Below are 20,228 nucleotides of genomic sequence, written 5' to 3' on the forward strand. Positions count from 1 at the left end.
GGACTTTTATTAGTTGTTGTTTTTTAGATGGGGTGAGTTTATTTGGGCCCTTCTTTGCATTCTGAGTTAGTTGTCTACATGTTGGTGTTCTTCCTTTGTTTAGGTTGTTGTCTGATTGATGAGGTGTGGTGTGTCTAATCAGTCTCTGATGATTATGCAGTATGCGTATGAAATTACTGTCTGCAAAAGGAGTGGTCAGTGTAAAGTGGATCAGTGATAGGGAGTAGATTATTAGGAGTAGTTTGAGGGTATTCATTTTGGTTTCTCTTCTCTGTGGCTAGAATGGGGTTGTTCCAGATGACTGGGTGTGTGGGAATAGTTTTGTTCTTTGGTGTGAGTCTGGTGTTTTGATCTTGTGTGTTATTTCAGCTTGCCATTCTAGCTGTGGAGGTCAGTATTTAATTAGGTTTCAATGATGGGTTAATGATTAATCAGGCAGGCAGGCAGCTACAGTTGGGTGCCTTCATGACATTCACAGCTGCACATATCCCCACAGTCCCGTGCATCAGTTTACAACAATGAATAGGTGAAAGCAGTTTGGTAGTGAGCAGGGGGGGTGAGGGAGAAGAGACATACAGGGTCAGTGGTCTCTTTTCCTTTGTCTCTTAGCAGCTTTGTGTTTCCCTCCCTCCTTGCCCTAAAAGTCTTTATGGCTCTAGTTACTGGCTTCGGTCAAGGTGGGGGAGGGGGAGGACTTCAGAGCTTATTCAGGTGGTTAGCAGGAGGGTTTCCCATGTGCAGCCCATAGGACTTGGGTTGGAAGATTCCAACTTCTGTGCACCTTCACAGAATTAACAGGGCAGTGTTATACATGCCTCAAAAGGAATTCAGGTTGGGAGTTTCCTTCTCACCCAGATCCTGCCTCAAGATTTCTGATCAACTTTGCAGCATGCACTTTAAGTTATATTCAGCTCAGCTTCAGTCCATTGGCCTTGTACTTGGTCAGGGAAAGATGCTTGAATGACAATAGGAAGGCACCTGACAATTGCTCCTCGGCATGTGGCTCCCAGACACTATTTCAATCCTCCCCAGGCTCCCCTGATCTGTCCCAGCCAACTCCCCAGCAAAAGTGCCTAGCAGTCCCAAATATTGCCTTTCCCAAATAAAGTCTCTCCCACTCTTCTACTCACGGTCTGCCACCTCAAGGTGTGCCCCAGGGCCAGGGCACAGGGACTCTGGCTGCTCCCAGTGTGGACGCAGGCAGCTTCCACCACGGCCGTCGCAATCAGCGTGGAACCTTGGTGTCTCACCGCGTGCCGCCCAGGTCATCGTGTCGCACCTCAGGGCCGCCATCGGGGCTGCACTCTCCCGTGTTCTCCCAGCTCCGCTGCCTCGCATGTAGTGCTCCTCTCCGCCACCTCACCCTGCAGCTCCGACGTCCGGTCTGGGCGACGCTGCGGCCCTGAGGCTGGGAGGGAGCCGCTCTCAGCACCGACCCATCCGGTGAGGATGTCCACAGGGCTCTCCTGAGGTGTCCCGGGCTCGGGCCGTCCTCCCTGCCGTTCCTGGCGAGACTGTTCATCTGGGATGCAGGTTGGAGTCAAAGTCCGTCAGGGCGGCGCCGTGGCCCTCGAAGCAGGGAGGGTCCGTGGTCGGCTTACATCACCGTTTTGCTTGGGAGGAAGCCTGTGGGATGCACAGGAGGTGTCCTGGAGATGTCCCGGGTTTGGTGGCGCCCTTGTCTCAAGCTCCTGGGGAGATCGATCTGCCCGGATCCGCAGCAGCTGACTGTGAGGCTCTGTGAGCCTCTAGTCAGCAGCCATTTCCTGAACAATGCACTGTATGGCCGTGTTCGGAGACTGAGAGTCCTTGAGCAGCTGAAGAACTTGCTGGAGACCCTGCTCATCAGGCTGCCATTCCATGGTAGAAACTTGACACTGCGGGAAGGGGAAGGAAGGAAGCGGCGAAAGCACACGAGCAACCAGGCCACGGCACAGCCCCAAGGCAGCAGTGGGATGCACATAATTTTAGGCACTGGGATATCAACTAAGCGTATTCTATATACGACTCCTAAATGTAGGCACCGTATATAGGATATGCTTAGGCAAAAATGTTTTGTAGCACTGTATAAAGAATCCCCCTAATTGGTTAGCATGAGGCAATGTAACACTATGCTAACCGATTAGTGCAGAGCACACCTACTCTCCGCCACTTGACCTGCATGGGTAGAACGTGCACATTGAAAGATTACAGTGGGATGCCTGAGCATGTCCCACAGTAAGCCATTTTTTGCTGTGGTCAGAACGCATTAGTGCTTACTGCAGCTTAGGAAAAGGGGCCCTTTGTCTGTTTAGCTGTCTAAATATCACTATTAACTGGAGAGCATTGCCAGTCAGCCCTGATTCCCAGATATCTGGACACGCCGACCAGTAACCGCGTGTGTAGCACGTGAGCCCTTACTGCTAGATCAATGGGTGGCATTAAGGGCTCAGGCCAGTTTTGGACGCACGTCGGTTTCAGTTTTACTGCATGCCCTTTTCCCGTCCCATTAAAACTGGCCCGGCGCATGCCAACTACACGCGCCTTCACTACCACAGGCCACTTTTTACTGTGGCTTAGTAAAAGGACCCTTTAATGGGAGGCGGGGCTGGTGGTTGGGAGGCGGGGATAGTGCTGGGCAGACTTATACGGTCTGTGCCCTGAAGAGCACAGGTACAAATCAAAGTAGGGTATACACAAAAAGTAGCAAATATGAGTTATCTTGTTGGGCAGACTGGATGGACCATGCAGGTCTTTTTCTGCTGTCATCTACTATGTTACTATGTAATTTGAATTTCTTATGGGATTGTGCCTTGACCTCTCCCAAATTGTGGTCTAATATAATAGAGGACTTTGCTATGGTTTTTCTGATTAGCTTCATTTTAATGTTGATTGAATATTTTTTCTTAGTTTTCTATTGTTTCTATATCTTGGGTATGTAATTTAAAATTGCTTAAATAAAAAAGACAAAAAAAAAAAAGAAGACTGCCTTCTCAGATGCAGGTCCTTTTCACCTTGGAATTCTCTACTTGCAATTTTGAGAAGTGACTTAATTGGTTTAGTGGTTCCCAAACCTGGTCCTGGAGGCAGTGCATGCAAATTTTTCTCATGAATATTCATTGTGGGTATCCTGAAAACCTGACTGGCTGGATTACCTCCAGGACCAGGTTTGGGAACCACTGGTTTAAACTTCAGGTTGCACTTGAAAGCTCTTTTTGTTTTCTCAAGATTTTGATGGAGTTAATATGGTTAATATGGTTAGGTGTGTTTTACTTTTCTTTGAGGATATTTCTTCTTTTCTCTTTGAAATTTTAATTTTGTTTTTAATTCTGAATTTTACAAATTTATAGTTTTTTAGCTTGCTTATGTATGCTTTTGTCTTGTTTGTTTATTGCATTGTTCTCTTCCAATATTGTCAATGTGCAGATTGTGGGGAATGTAAGGTTTTTTGTTTTTTTATTTATCAAAAAGCTTTATTATTTTCTCTTGGTAACTTACAATATCATGAGATCAACAAGTGATGAAGTAATCACAAAATGTTACATACAAAAGAAAAAGGCAACAGTACCATCGCAAATAAAAGCATTTCATAATAGTGTGAATGCTCATCATTATCAATATCAACAGTTAGCAATATTAAGACAAGGTAACAGCTAAACGGCGCAACAACTATAACAAACAAAAAGAAGGAGAGAAAAAAATAAAGAGGACAGAGAGGTGTTAATACTCTATCATTAACTTGTCCACGCTGGAAGGTGCTGAGCCAGAGACTGAAGACTGCAGTACCTGTTCAGAGGGAGCCAATGTAAACCCTTCAGTTGAGTAGTGATATGAAATTTGACTAGATTTCAGGAAAAAAAACCTCCCAGTTCTTGTCTTAAAAACTCTGCAAAACGTCCTGCAGTTTTATGACCCCTAACGCAGGCACTTATGCCGAAACATGGCCCATGCCAGGTCTTACAATAAAATTCAGCTATCCCTATCCCGGAGGCCCTTGGTGCTTTTTGTTTTTTGCTGTCTGTGGTTGTAGAACATATTAGTAACATTGTGGGAAATTATATTCAATTAGATCCTTCATTAGCATTACTTGGAACACACGCTTTACATATGGATGATGTGACACATTTAGACCTAATTAAATTACTGTTACTCATTGCTAAAGTCTGTGTAGCACAAAGATGGCATCAATTGTCTTTACCTTCTAAAAACATATGGTTGGAGACAGTATGGCATGTAGCTGATATGGAAAAACTGGCTGGTGCCAGATCATTTATGGGTAGTGGCTTCTAGTCCTTTGCACTTCCTTCCTACATGCCCCCTCCCCTTTGGAAGAGTATAGGGGCATCCCCTTGCCTCCAATCCTCCCTCCCTCTCCCCCCCTCCCCCCACAAAAGGACTAGAAGCCACTACCCATAAATTATCTGGCACCAGCCCATATTCAGAGTTGGTGCCCAGATTCCTAACCGGGTTAAGACAGGGATGCTTTTTATGCCGTCCCATCTGCCTAGTTAGCTATGTCCGGAACTTGTCTGTAACTGCAGTAGATTGAACTAAGTGAAGTCTTTTGAAGGAGGATACTGGTAAACTGGAATACACTATATTACAGTATTTCAGATGCATGATCAGAAGAGATAATAGCAGAGTGAAAATAAGAGTTTTAGGGAGAAAAGTTTTGACCGCTTTGATTCCAGAGGCCAACCGAATTTGGTTTTACATTTGACACCGAAACAGTACCAAAATCTGGGATCAAGTTTTGGCTGAAAATGCCAGTGCTTTTTTGGCTAAAATAGACACTCCCTCCCTCAAGTCCTGCGATCACTCTCCATCCCGCCTAACTACAAGTAGACCCTCCCTAAGCCTACCTTAAGAAACACTGGTGGTCTAATGGCCTTTTCGTGGGGCAGGAATGAAGCCCACTTGTTCCTGCTTTATGTCATTCCTCCAAAATGGCTTCCAGAACTTCCAGCGGCAGTCTAGTCAGACTGGGGTAGGAGGTCCCAAAGTCATGTTGAGATTGGAACTGGCATAAGCAGGAGCTATCTCCAGTTGCACCTGTTTATGCTGGTTCCAATCTCAATATGACCACTGGGACTTCCTGCGGCAGTGCTGCGAGACTGCCGCTGGAAGTCCTGGAAGTCATTTTGAAGGAGGAACTGGATGTGTGCAGAAGCAAGTGGGGATTGTTCCTGCACCCACAATTCACCAATGACATGGTAGGCTAGGAAGGGGCTCCCGCTGAGGGGGAGGTTTGCAAGGGGACTGCTGTGGGGTGGGGAGGGGCTTCGCAAGGGCGCTTCCAGGCTTCCACTGAGGGGGGGGGGGTTGCAAGGAGGCTGCAGATGGGGGGTTCACGAGGGGGAGTGCTGCCATGGGCTGGGTTTGGGAGGGGCCACTTTTTGGTTGGGTAGGAGTGGAGCAAGGCCAGTTTTGTTTTCATCTTTCAGCTGAAACCAAGAGGCCAATTTCAGTTGCAGATTTTGTTTCAGCAGAAACTGAAGATCCTGGTTTCAGTTGAGCTTGAGCTTCATTTGATTCTGTGTAGAGCAAAGAAAGATGAGCAAAGTACCGAGTAGAGGGTGACTGAAACAGTAGCTGAAATTCGCCTCATGGTTTCAGCTGAAAAAATAACCAGCCCAGCCCCCAGACCAGGAATAGCCCCCTCCCTCCTCCTTCTCCTCTGCTGCCACCTCCCGAACCACAGGAGCACCTACTGTCACTTCTTTCCTCCATCCCTCCCCCCAACCATAAGAACCTGCCATCTCAGACCAACTCATAGGACGCCACAGCTGCAATTCCCTCCGGGCCCACCTGTACCCCCTGGTTAAGGTGGTTTAGGTGGCTGCCTAGACTATGCCTGGGAAAGGTGGATAACAGGGGTGCACACTATTGTTTATTGGTTGGGACCAGGGCTGGACTAGGATTTATGTAGGAGGCTGAGCAAGCACTGCACCAGACTTCAGACTTCACACAATGATGGAGACCACGCCAGTTCTTTTTGCTGAAACTAGAACCTTTACTGTCTTTCAATTGATGAGGGTACAGCTTCAAAATTCTCAGGCCCAGATGCACTAAACGTTTTTCATCGTTAAATGAGCCCTTAAGGAAGAATTTCCGATCCTTTCCATGCACTAAAGCCTATTTTTCGACGGTAGTAGCAGCTAACGAAAACGGAATGGAGATGAGCAATTAGTGTGAAAACCCCATTGAAACGACATGCACTAACCTTTTCCGATTGCCTTTACGCAGGAAAAAGGCAGGAAAACTAACGAGAGGTCTGGACCTCTCGTTAGGACAGCTCTGTGCCAGGAAAAAGTGTTAAGTGAAAAAATAAACAAACTTTGAGCCAATCCCAGCGCATTAGCAGAGCTAAAAGCGCTGTGATTGGTCCAAAGGACCTCAGAAAACACATAAAAAAATAAAAATAAAAAAAGGATCGGGAGGGGGCAAGGGTGCTCATCAGGAGCGTCCTGTACGGACGGCCTTGCCCCCCCCCCCCGCTGCTCCCCACTTTCCGCCGCTCCCCCCACCCCGAAAAAGCAAACTTCTAGAAGCCCCTGCCCCCTCCCTTCCTCACTATTCTCTCACCTCAGCTCCGCCTCCCGACATCCTCCGTCCGTGCCCCGCCCCCTTTTGGGGTCGTCGCCGCCATTCCCCTCCTCCATCGGGCCCCCCTTCCTCTTACCGGGCCCGTGCAGCGCCTCTCTCCTCTGTCCGAAGGCGCTGCACGGGCAAGAAGAAAGCTGAATCAGCTGATGCCTGCCTTCGCGATGGCGCGTCTTTCTCCTGCTGCGCCCGCCCCTGTCTGACGTCAGTAACCTACGTAGGTTACTGACGTCAGACAGGGGCGGGCCCAGGAGGAGAAAGACGCTCTATCGAAGCTAGGCGAAGGCAGGCATCAGCTGATTCAGCTTTCTTCTTGCCCGTGCAGCGCCTTCGGACAGAGGAGAGAGGCGCTGCACGGGCCCGGTAAGAGGAAGGGGGGCCCGATGGAGGAGGGGAATGGCGGCGACGACCCCAAAAGGGGGCGGGGCACGGACGGAGGATGTCGGGAGGCGGAGCTGAGGTGAGAGAGTAGTGAGGAAGGGAGGGGGGCAGGGGCTTCTAGAAGTTTGCTTTTTCGGGGTGGGGGGAGCGGGGGGGGGGGGGGCAAGGCCGTCCGTACAGGACGCTCCTGATGAGCGCCCTTGCCCCCTCCCGATCCTTTTTTTATTTTTATTTTGATTTGGGAGCCATGTGCTTGCGATTTGACTGTGTTTTGAACGTTTCTGGCATGCGCAGAGCAGCCAGCATAACGCTTGGCTGCTTTGCGCATGCTTTACGAGCCGATTAGCGACGGGGATTGGTGCATCGTTCTTTCCAATACCGCACCAAACTTTTTGGGGCTGTGTTTTTGGAGCATGCTTCGTTATTTGAAATTCGGTAAAGGTTTTAACGTTTCTGATTTTTTTACGTTTGCTTGATGCATCTACCCCTCAATCAGATGACTAAGTTTATAGAATAGCTTTCTCCTCTGCTCCAATCAAGGAAAAAGAAATTACAAACAGCTTCTCCTTATCCTCCTTATTACACAAGTCCACTCACCAGATAGGTGAGGGCTTGGCTTGCACAGTTCACTTGATGGTATAATTAAGCAGCTATTAAATGTTATCAAAATTCAATTAGTCGGTAAACACTTACAGGCTCCTTGGTATCTAGCTGACAGACACTGTGGCTCTGCAGGGATGATGTTATCAGATGTTAAGACAGTTCTTTCTTTCTCCTCCTGCCTGATAAGTTTCTAATTTACAGGATTTACCTGGATGATACAGGACGTACCCTGAATAAATCCTCTCTCCTCTTCCTGGACTAAACAGGGGTAGGAAGGTTCCCCATGACTCTTCACTAAAACAAGTCAGCAACCGGGTTTCGGGTCTGTTACTTGTCCCTTGCTCCTTGAATCCTTATTCCTTTAGCAAGTGCCTTTAGTACTAACTCATGGGAGTATAGCAGGCTGATTCTGTATTCAGGATTTCTGTATCAGGCTGGACAGGAGGGATCTCCCTCTTGGCATGGGTCAAAGGCGGGAGATGGAACCCAAGACAAATTTGGCAGGCAGATAAGGAGCTTATAACACATAGGGGGGAAGACACTGCTGCCATGATTTTACACCCTCTGAGGATAAGAAGCCCACCTCGGACCCACTCATAGTTTGCCACTGCTGCTAGCCCCCTGGGCCCACCTATAAACTGCCACTGCCACCAACCCCCAAGCCTACCTTACCACCCTGGTGGTCTAATGGTGGTCAGGGCAGGAGCAATCCCAGTTACATCTGCCCATCCCATATCCGCAGGCAAAATGGCTGCTGTGACTTCCAGAAACTGGATTGATATGGGTGAAACACATTAGTGGAACCCCAATATCATACAACCTGATTTGCAACTGCCTTTTCCAAGATCTTAGACAGAAATGATAAATTGGAGATAGGTCTATAATTTATGGGATTAAGTTTTGTCCAAAGATGGTTTCTTTAAAAGAGGTCTAATAATAGATTGATTCCAACACTCAGGAATGACTCCTTTTGTTAAGCTTGAGTTCAAAATTTCTAGAAAATTGGTGAGAAAAAATCCCAGCAAGCCTTTAAAATTGTTTACACTTATGTAACGCGCCTGTACTGGGTGCCCTTGGATTCGGGGTCCGATCCAGTTGGAGCCTCTCAAAGGTAGTCTACTACTACTACTACTATTTAGCATTTTTATAGCGCTACAAGGCGTACGCAGCGCTGCACAAACATAGAAGAAAGACAGTCCCTGCTCAAAGAGCTTACAATCTAATAGACAAGAAATAAAGTAAGCAAATCAAATCAATTAATGTGTACAGGAAGGAGTCTCTATCGGTCCCTTACTCATTTGGTGCTCGGTGCCTCCACCTGGGGTAAGAAGTGTTACTGGGTGGTATTACCCTCTTCTCCCCCAGGAAACCAATAAAGATTCAAATCCAAAAGAGAAATTACTGTGAACGAGGCTGGCCATCAAATCCTACAGGTCGGGCTGGGGTGGGTGTTCGAGCTCTGGGGTGGTGCTCTGCGAGTCCAAAGATCACACTGGAGTCAGCAGTTTATGAAAAAACAAAACAAAACTCAAAGCTTGTATTCTTCAACTCCGCAAAAGCAGGCACATCAAACCGTATCAACTCTCCAACATTGAATACAAGTCCTTTAAACCCACAATCCTTCTGATATTCCCCAGGGAAACTGTTGTATTCTCATCCCTTGGATATATATACTAATGCTTTTCAGCAGGACTATCTACACTTTTTACAGACACCTGTCCATGCCTATACCAGAGAATAGTGTCCCATAGTCTGTGCTCCTCTCAATTTCACAGGTCCAGATCCCTTGTGGCCTGACCTCCCCCCAGGGTGACCTTCACTTCGGCTCCACCCCGGTCTTGGGATGGGACCTTCCTGGCTCTGATCCCACAATTCGAGGCTGGGTGTCTCCTCTGCCCAACCATAGCTCTCCTCCTCCACAGTTGCTTCTTTGCTGAGCCACAACTCCCCTTTACAACCAATGATCACACTTCTTCTATTTGAGATTCCTCTTTACTCCTCCAGATCAGTGGCAGGGGACCATCAGGCAACCAAAGACCCCCCCTAAAGGGCACAACCTTAGCTTTATCTCCTTCCAAACTCCTCCCCCTGTCACTGTTCCGTCCCAGGTCACCATCTCTCTGCATTTTATTTCAAAACTACTCCCCATAGACTGGGCTTCCTCTCACCCAGGGACCTCCCAGTTACTCCCTAGGTAACTCTTTAAGGAATTTACTCTTCTAACAGGGGATTACACTTTAAATTTTTGAAACACTAATATTTAGGTGCAGAAAAACAGGCGCTGATGTGTGCTTTCACTTTTGGTTTTGCTCGGACTTGCATATGCTTGTTTCTCATCAGCACTTAAAGTTCAATGGGCTTCCTTCCGCTTGTAAAAAAAGACGAAAACTCGCAGTTTAATGTGAGAAATTGACAAGAAATCTTCTGAACACCTATGTTGCCCGTGGCCTGGCAGTAAAATTTTGGCATTATGGGCTATCATTTCCTTTTGTGCATTGCAGCACTTTCCTTTATGCATTGGGAATTAATATTTTTGACTTCATTAGCATCCATTTAAATACATTTAAATGTACAGTGGGGGAAATAAGTATTTGATCCCTTGCTGATTTTGTAAGTTTGCCCACTGACAAAGACATGAGCAGCCCATAATTGAAGGGTAGGTTATTGGTAACAGTGAGAGATAGCACATCACAAATTAAATCCGGAAAATCACATTGTGGAAAGTATATGAATTTATTTGCATTCTGCAGAGGGAAATAAGTATTTGATCCCCCACCAACCAGTAAGAGATCTGGCCCCTACAGACCAGGTAGATGCTCCAAATCAACTCGTTACCTGCATGACAGACAGCTGTCGGCAATGGTCACCTGTATGAAAGACACCTGTCCACAGACTCAGTGAATCAGTCAGACTCTAACCTCTACAAAATGGCCAAGAGCAAGGAGCTGTCTAAGGATGTCAGGGACAAGATCATACACCTGCACAAGGCTGGAATGGGCTACAAAACCATCAGTAAGACGCTGGGCGAGAAGGAGACAACTGTTGGTGCCATAGTAAGAAAATGGAAGAAGTACAAAATGACTGTCAATCGACAAAGATCTGGGGCTCCACGCAAAATCTCACCTCGTGGGGTATCCTTGATCATGAGGAAGGTTAGAAATCAGCCTACAACTACAAGGGGGGAACTTGTCAATGATCTCAAGGCAGCTGGGACCACTGTCACCACGAAAACCATTGGTAACACATTACGACATAACGGATTGCAATCCTGCAGTGCCCGCAAGGTCCCCCTGCTCCGGAAGGCACATGTGACGGCCCGTCTGAAGTTTGCCAGTGAACACCTGGATGATGCCGAGAGTGATTGGGAGAAGGTGCTGTGGTCAGATGAGACAAAAATTGAGCTCTTTGGCATGAACTCAACTCGCCGTGTTTGGAGGAAGAGAAATGCTGCCTATGACCCAAAGAACACCGTCCCCACTGTCAAGCATGGAGGTGGAAATGTTATGTTTTGGGGGTGTTTCTCTGCTAAGGGCACAGGACTACTTCACCGCATCAATGGGAGAATGGATGGGGCCATGTACCGTACAATTCTGAGTGACAACCTCCTTCCCTCCGCCAGGGCCTTAAAAATGGGTCGTGGCTGGGTCTTCCAGCACGACAATGACCCAAAACATACAGCCAAGGCAACAAAGGAGTGGCTCAGGAAGAAGCACATTAGGGTCATGGAGTGGCCTAGCCAGTCACCAGACCTTAATCCCATTGAAAACTTATGGAGGGAGCTGAAGCTGCGAGTTGCCAAGCGACAGCCCAGAACTCTTAATGATTTAGAGATGATCTGCAAAGAGGAGTGGACCAAAATTCCTCCTGACATGTGTGCAAACCTCATCATCAACTACAGAAGACGTCTGACCGCTGTGCTTGCCAACAAGGGTTTTGCCACCAAGTATTAGGTCTTGTTTGCCAGAGGGATTAAATACTTATTTCCCTCTGCAGAATGCAAATAAATTCATATACTTTCCACAATGTGATTTTCCGGATTTAATTTGTGATGTACTATCTCTCACTGTTACCAATAACCTACCCTTCAATTATGGGCTGCTCATGTCTTTGTCAGTGGGCAAACTTTCAAAATCAGCAAGGGATCAAATACTTATTTCCCCCACTGTAATTTGTGGCCATCTATAGTGCACTCGTTAACACCAGCTCTCGAGCCCTCTGAGAATTCAGTGCTGTATAATGTGCGCAAACTTGGCATTAACCGCATATTAATGCTGGCAGTAGTTCTGAGCATCAACCCTCAAGTGCTTTGGCACGAAGGCTTGAAGCCCTTGCTGTTCTTTTTACCCTTGATGCTGACGGAACATGGAGGAGCAGTTTGAGAGAAGGTGGGTGGACCTCGGGGTGAAGGAGGTTAGGGATGTTGGGAATAGAGGGGTCCCGAGCCCCCCCAAGAAGGCTAGAGTGACCTTAATCTGACTCCATCTCTAAATAACAAAATTACAGGGACTAGTGAGGAGAAGTTTGAAGGGAAGGTAAGTAGACCATGTGGGGGACAGTGTGGAGGGTTACTGGCATGGCATGGAGGAGTGGTTTGAAGGGAAGGGGAGAATGTATAGTAAAGTGTCAATCTATTAGATAATAGATTTGAGCAAAAAGGAATACATAAATTTCAGTAGCAGCTCTTACATGGATAGCACCACTGAAAATATGTATAGCTTGAAACTGAAAACTTTCTGTTCAGATGGCAGCCCTGCAGCTGAATATTGATCTCAGGGTGTATGTACATAATGAGTGAAGCTCTCAGTTTTGACTGTAATCCTATGTCTGTCTTCCACACTTGAAGGTCATCTATTGATCAGGGAGGAGAAAGCAATAAGTTATATTATTGTCACACACCTCTGTGTAATTGTTTATAGGGCAATCAGTTTTGGGGGGAATACTACTGGTTTAGACTAGTGGGTAGCCAAGAGAGAAGCCTTTTGCTTTAAATGGGTTTTAATTTTGCAACTCTGAACCCCCTCTAAATCTATCTTCCTGTCTTTCCTCAGAACTACAGGTGTTACGAACAGTGATGGCTGTGTTGGGGAAAGGGTGTCTCGCTGCATCTTTTAACTGTGTCTACCTTTATACTGGGGAACTGTACCCCACTGTTATCAGGTACGAGCTCTTCCTCAGCCTGTGATCCGTTGTGCTGTGTAAAGGAGAACTGCATAGGCTGTGATCCTGTGTGCTGTGAAAAGGAGATCCTTTTCCTGTTAGGCTGTGATCCTGTGTGCAGTGTAAAGGAGACCTGCTTATGCTGTGATCCTGTGTGCAGTATAAAGGAGACCTGTATAGGCTGTGATCACTTTTACTATGAAAAGGAGACCCTTCTAATACTAAGATTATGTTCCTGTGTGCATGCAAAGGAGACCTGTTTAGGCTATGATCTTGTGTGTTGTGAAAAGGAGACCCTTCCTTAGCATCATAGGAGCCAACTTTTCAAAATGCTTGGGGGTGCTAAACTGAACATCTGAGTACTCTCTAGTCAGAGTAATGGCATTTGCTTAATATTGATGCTTAGCATCCCTCCAGACTGGTCCAGACACTTGAGTTATACACTCCTACTTGCAGATGGAGACTGAGAATCTTTGACTTCTGAGAGAACCTAAAAGTGTTCTGTGTAGTCCTCCACTAGTCAGTATTTCTCAGTCTCCAGCAGATGGTAGATGTGGTAAGCCAGGTTTGGTTAGAGAGCCTTCAGGAGCTCAGGTGGTCCCAGGGGTCTGCAAATCCTTTCCTGTGTAAAACAAGAAACCCCAAGCCCCTACCCCAAACCCAGTGCTTTTTTTGTGCGGTCCGGCTTACCTGCCTGATCCCTTCCATTTGTGCATCCGGCCATGCTCCCTGCGTTGCAAAACGTTTGTTTACCCAAAGTCATGGCAAACTGGCAGTGAAAGCAGCAGGCAGGCAGACTCGCCTCCTCATTGCTCGCTTTGCTTCCGTTCCCTCTCAGCGCGTCCCGCCCTCCTCTGATGTAATTTCCTTTCCGCAAGGGCGGGAGGCACTGAGAGGGAAGGGAAGCGAAGCGAGCGACGAGGAGGCAAATCTGCCTGCCTGCTGCTTTCACTGCTGGTGCCAGTTCGCCGTGACTTCGGTAAACAAAAGTTTTGCAACACAGGGAGCACAGCTGGGTGAACGAACAGAAAGGAGCGGGCAGGTGAGGGTGGGCAAGTGGGGCTGAGGTTTGAATGATCTCGGGGGCAGGTGGAGGCTGGGGCGAGTCAGTGGACATGGAAGGGAGGGGGAGGATAGGGGGCAAAAGAGAATCACTGGGCATGGAAGGGAGGGGAGAGAGGAGAGGAGAATCACAGGACATGGATGAGAGGGGAGGACAGGGGAGAGAGGAGAATCATTCTGGACATGGATTGGATGGGATGGGAGGGGAGGGCAGGGGAGAGAGGAGACTTGCTGGACATGGATGGGAGGGCAGGGAAGAGAGAATTGCTGAACATGGATAGGAGGGGAGGGCAGGGGAGAGGGGAGAATCGCTGGACATGGATGGGAAGGGAGGGCAGGGCAGGGAAGAGAGGAGAATCGCTGGACATGGAGGGGAGGGCAGAGGAGAGAGGAGACATGCTGGACATGGATGGGAGGGGAGGGCAGGGAAGAGAGAATTGCTGGACATGGATGGGAGGGGAGGGGAGGGCAGGGGAGAGAGGGGACATGCTGGACATGGATGGAAGGAGAGGGCAGGGAAGAGAGAATTGCTGGACATGGATGGGTGAGGAGGGCAGGGGAAAAAGGAGAATCGCTGGATATGGATGAGAGGGAGGGCAGGGGAGAGAGGAGACAAACTGGACATGGATGGGAGGGGAGGTCAGCAAAGAGGCTAGACGTGAAGGGGGTGAGGGCCCCAGCTGTCCAGGTGTAACACACCTGGGGCAGAAAGAGGCCCCCCAATGACCTCAGCCTCTTTAACAGATACTTATAAGCAATCAGAGAGACAAGGGTTGGTCAGTGCTTTATTTGTAGAAAAAAGTTGCCGGTACTCATTATAGGCAGGGTCACCAAATATGATAGCCACACCCCTTATACCAGTCATGGCGCATATAAACAGATATCATTGAAAATATTATACTAGTATAGGAGAAAAAAAATAACGTGATTTTTTATCATTATAAATAATTTCTGTAAGCTGTTACAACTCCAGTATGTCCAATGCAAAATAAGACAGCAGATGTAAATTCTCAAATTGGACATATTCCAAACACTAAAATGAAAATAAAATGATTTTTTTCTACCTTTGTTGTCTGGTGACTTTGTTTTTCTATCCATATTGGTCCCGGTCTCTGATTCTGCTGCTCTCTTAACTCCGTTTCCAGGGCTTCCTTTCTGTTTATTTCTTTACTTTCCTCCTTTCTTCTTCATTTCTTGCCCTGCATCCATAAGTAAAAGCTGGGTCCTCCTCCATGCAATTGACTGGAGGAGGTATAACGTGGATCCACCTTTTGCCTATTTTCTCCATCCATGTGCAGTTTTTCTCCTCTCTTCCCTTTCCCTCATCCATGTGCATCTTCTTTTTTCTTTCCTCCCCTCCATCCATGTCCAATACTTCTCCTCTCTCCTCCCCTCCATCCATGTCCAGCATTTCTCCTCTCTCTTCCCTCCCCTGTATCCATATAAAGCAATAATTCTCTCTCCCCTCTCCTCCATCTAAGCCCAGCATTTCTCCTCTATCTCCTGCTCTCCTCTCCATCCATCCAGCATTTCTCCTCTCTCCCCTGCCCTCTCCTCCCATCCATGTGCATCTCCTTCCTCTCTTCCCTCCCCTCCATCCATGTCCAGCATGTCTCCTCTCTCCCCTGCCCTCCCCTCCTATGTCCAGTGATTCTCCTCTATCCTCTGTCCTCCCCTGCCATCCATGTCCAGCGCTGACCATGGGAGGCAACCCAGCTAACTCCCGCAGTCTGAATATCAGGCCCTGTATGCTTAAGCATGTTACCTGGAAGACAATATTTTTGGTAGCCATCTCTTCTACCAGAAGGATCTTCAAATTGCAGGCCTTATTGTGTAGGGAACCTTTCTTACTGTTTTCCCAGGAGAAGGCAATGCTATGACCAGTTCCCTCCTTCCTTCTGAAGGTGGTTTTGGCCTGTCGTATCAACCAGAGTATCTTGTTGCCTGTATTGGGTGAGCTTAGGGGGGATGAGGGTCAGCAGCGCTTGCATTTCCTTGCTGTTAGAAGAGCTTTGTGTGTGAGGGGGTGGCCAAGATGGTGTCATGATCACTTGTGGTTGAGATGTGAAGCTTGGCTTAGTGGGAGATCTATTTGCTGAGTCTTTTTGGCCTCTATACCCAAATGCTGCATACTAAAAGGAAGGGTTCGGTTTGGGCTGCTCCAGTACTGGCCAAGACCTTCTCCCTGCTATAGCTAACAATTAAATACTGCTGACATTGCAACGGAGACCAGAGAAGAGGTTCCTGTTGAGCAGCAGTTGGAAGGAGGAACTCCCGCCTTGGGACAAATTGTTACACTGTCCTCTCCGGAGCTCAATCAGCCACTCTGTCCAGCGATGTTGTCAGTGTTTCCAGTGGGACCGGCGAGATCGGAAGTTGTGGTCAACCTGGCCCTGACTGCGGGTGGAATCAGAATAATGGTTGCCGGTTAGAATCTTGTGAAGGAATCATGGCGTCTACGCCAGATCTTACTGCAGTGGTAATTTTAGAAAGTCTTTGGAAATTGTTACAGGATATGAAAACTACAGTGTTCAGAAGAGGTAACTTCTTTGAATACTAAATTAGACTTGCTGACTGGAACTGTAGATGCGATTAGAAATGATCACTTGGATCAAATCCAGCAGATACAAACTAACATTAAAATTCTCCAAGAGCGGAGATCACGTGTTGTTCTAGAGGGAGCAGGACGTGTTGTTGCTCTCTCTGAGGAACCCGAGCCCTTCATCTCACTTAAAAACCTGCATAAACTCAGCAAATTGATCTCCAAAAGCCTCGTGGCACTTGCTTAGGATATGGACACATTTTTGGACACTGCCTCAAAACCAATGGCTAGCAAGTCGTGCAAACGCGACAAAGAAAAACTAAAGCCAGAGGAAAACGCGGCGGATCCAAAATGGCCGCAGTGTGGCAGCGCGGGGTTCACTAAAGAACAATTCACACAGCTAACATCCGCAGTGGAGGCCGCTATGGAACCCCGGCTGGAAAAGCTGTCATCCCAAATAACTCAGTTTGAAGCAGCGCAACTCGAATTGACACGGCGCACGGGAGAGATTGAACAACGAGTATCAGACTTGGAAGATGCCTTGGCCCTGACGCCTCCACTAATCAAACAACTACAGGAGACAGTAGAAACACTGACAGCCAAGGTAGATGCCCTCGAAAATAGGTCCAGAAGAGCTAACCTGAGGCTCATCGGTATCCCGGAGGCGGTAAACGACAGAGTGCTGGCGTCGGAGCTGGAAGCTTGGTTGAAACAAGAATTTGCCTTATCTGACCACGCGGGGCCATTATCCTTGGAGCGGGCCCATAGACTGGGACACGTGCATGAGGGCACCAACGTTCCGAGAGCGGTAATTGTGAAGGTTCATAATTACCTTCATAAAGTGGAAATCCTGAATGGATATCGCTTGAAACGAGACGCTACAAACTACATAGGAAACCTGGTGAGGATTTATCAAGATTATTCCAGCTTGCTACTAGAAAGGAGGAAAGTATTTACACCATTGTGCAGCCGTCTACATCACCTAAGATCCAGTTTATGCTGGTCTATCCGGCCATCTTGAAAATCAAGCAAAACGGGACCTGGTGCTCCTTTTCTTCTGAAAAAACTGCCAGCGACTATGTAGGGGAGCTGGAGAAAAAGGAGAACATCTCTAACACAGGCTGACCTGCAGGCCAAGGACAAGCGCATGTTATGGCTTGGCCACGAGACAGTGGATTTCTTTACAGGTTTGAAAGTCAGGTGTGAATGTTGTATGCAGGGCAATACATTGTTGTAGCTACAGAGGGGCTCGGGGGCCCCAAACATCTTTGTGACTTCGGCATGTTAGCAAGGGGCAAAGGGAGCGAGGGGGGGAATTGGGAGAGGGTGTGGGCAGGGAGGGGTGGGAGTGGGGGTTCGGGAACCGGGTTGCGGGGGGGGGTGGGTTTGGCAGGGGTCAGGAACAGGAGGTAAAGGAAAAAATGGGGGGGAGGTTTTATTTAAGCTCGCGGCGGGTGAATGGTTGATGGGGGATGGTCCCCTGCTTGGAATGATGAGAATAATCTCTGGGGGAGGGGCTGGGCCCCCGGAGATTGCAATCAAGAGAAGGATCTGGAATGTAATAATCCAGAGGGGAGGTCATTAGTCGTTCCACTATAAAAATACTATCCTGGAATGTCTCGGGAATCACATCTCCCATAAAAAGACACAAAATTTTGTCCCAGCTGCGGAGGCAGGGTATGGCATTCGCATGCCTACAAGAAACGAAACTGTCGGATATTGAGCATGGGAAGCTTTGCCAGCAATGGGTGGGGGAGTGCCACTTCTCCTCTTCGGGTAACAGGAAAAGCGGGGTGGCCATACTGGTGAAAAAGGGACTCCCATGCACGACCAAATTAATACACAAAGATACAGAGGGCTGTATAGTCCTACTGCATGTTAATTTCCAGGGCCAGAAATTTTACCTATGCACAATGTATGGCCCGAACTCTTACAACCCCAGTTTCTTTCAATCTCTTATAGCGTTGGGTCTGCAATACAGTGATGCCCCTTTGGTGTGGGCTGGGGACTTCAACCAGGTACAAGACCTGGCAATGGATAGGCAGTCTCCCCAGGCCCTTCCAGGTTTGGGGCAAGGCAGGGGATTACCCGCACTATGCAAACACTTGCACCTGATAGACCCCTGCCTCTCCTTTCACCCCACCACACGAGACTACACACATCAGTCTAAGGCTCATCAGTCCTGGTCAAGAATTGACTATATCTTGATATCACAGCATTGGTTTGATAAAGTACAACATGCCAACATAGGCCCAATGGAGATCTCAGACCATAATATGATTTGGGTTGACTTAGATTTAATGGGGAGTGGTCACACAAACAGGCGGTGGAGATTTACGGCTTACTTATACCAGGACAAACAATTACAGGAACACCTCTGCAATAAGTGGCAATCATATGTTGACACAAATCTGGCCTCGTGTGACTCGCCGGTGTTGTTGTGGGAGGCCTCTAAGGCGGTCATGAGGGGGGAAGTGATCGCGTTTACATGTGCAAGGGTGAAACGCTTAGCTATTGGCATTCTAAGATTAGAGAAAGCATATGGGGTGGTGAAGAGGAAATTCCTGAGCAATCAAACCATGGGTAATAGAGACGCTATGTCATCGGCCCTTACTGCGCTGAATTCACTTATTCATGAGCAAGCTATGAAGCAGTTATTGGTAAAGCGCATGAATTTTCAACGCTTTGGGAACAAATCGGGTAAATTACTAGCGAGAGTAGCTAAGGCATCCAGACCTCCTCAGTTTATCCCGGTAATCACAGATCCCCGTGGCGGCAAGGCTACACAACTGCAAGATATAACAGCCACATTTCACAAACATTTTACTGAATTATATGCCCCACAAGCTAGATTTCAGGGACCTTTGACCTGGGATTACCTGGCAGATGCAGGCATGCCTAGACTGACGGAGGAAGCTCAGCAAGAGATGTGCGCACCCATTCGGGCGCAGGAGTTACACAAAATAGTGAGGGCCTTGAAACTGGGATCAGCACCAGGGATAGATGGGTTCACTAATGAATACTACAAAATGCTGTACCCCCAGGTGTGTGGACCCCTAATCGAATACTTTGATGCAGCGATAGCCAGGGGTTTCTTTTCACCAAGAGAGTACGAGGCAGTGATCACGCTCATCCCAAAACCGGGTAAACCGAAAGACCTGGTAGACTCCTACCGCCCTATATCCTTGATTAACGTGGATATCAAGATATTGTCTCGGGTGCTGGCTGACTGACTGATGAAATATGTCCCAAATTTCATCGGGGAACATCGGGTGGGGTTTGTCAAGGGACGCCAAGCAGTAAAGCGTGTCCGCAAAGCACTACTTGCGGTGGCACACGGTCAGACCACGGGAGACCCCCTTTTGTTAGTAAGCCTAGATGCAGCCAAAGCTTTCGATAAAGTGAACTGGGACTACCTATTTCAGGTACTCAAATACATTGGGATGGGTGGATGGTTTTTGGCGGCAATACGCACTCTCTATGCGAATACCATTGCACGGCTATTGATAAATGGAGCTAGTTCCACCCCCTTCCGAGTGGAGCGGGGCACGAGACAGGGTTGTCCCTTGTCGCCCCTCTTGTTTTTGTTATACCTCGAACCGCTCCTGCGGTCCATCCTGTTGGACCATGAGATAGGGGGGATAACACTGGGAGGGGAACTGATAAAGATACTGGCTTTCACCGATGATATGTTTTTAACCCTTACCAACCCTGAAAACTCAGTCTCCAGATTGCTGGAAGTCATTGAGGAATTCAGTTTTTTTTCGGGACTCCAGTTAAATTTGCAAAAATCCCTTGCGTTGCCAATCCAAACAACGGTGCGGGAGGGGTCGGGGGACAATTTCCTTTTCAGTGCAACACGGGGACAATTAAATACCTAGGTATAAACATCCCAGCAGAC

The 20,228-nt window shown here is 47.9% G+C and overlaps 1 protein-coding gene across 1 annotated transcript in view; it reads left to right on the top strand.

Moving 5' to 3' along the window:
* LOC115480461 (solute carrier family 22 member 6-A-like) overlaps positions 1–20,228 on the top strand; it is a 103,484-nt gene that overhangs the window by 73,777 nt on the left and 9,479 nt on the right. The window contains exon 8 of the mRNA XM_030219155.1: positions 12,615–12,723. Within this exon, the coding sequence (XP_030075015.1) occupies positions 12,615–12,723 (109 nt within the window). The remainder of the gene's footprint in view (positions 1–12,614; positions 12,724–20,228) is intronic.

The sequence above is a fragment of the Microcaecilia unicolor genome, chromosome 11 (genome assembly GCF_901765095.1).
Source record: "Microcaecilia unicolor chromosome 11, aMicUni1.1, whole genome shotgun sequence".
Classification (NCBI taxonomy): Eukaryota; Metazoa; Chordata; class Amphibia; order Gymnophiona; family Siphonopidae; genus Microcaecilia; species Microcaecilia unicolor.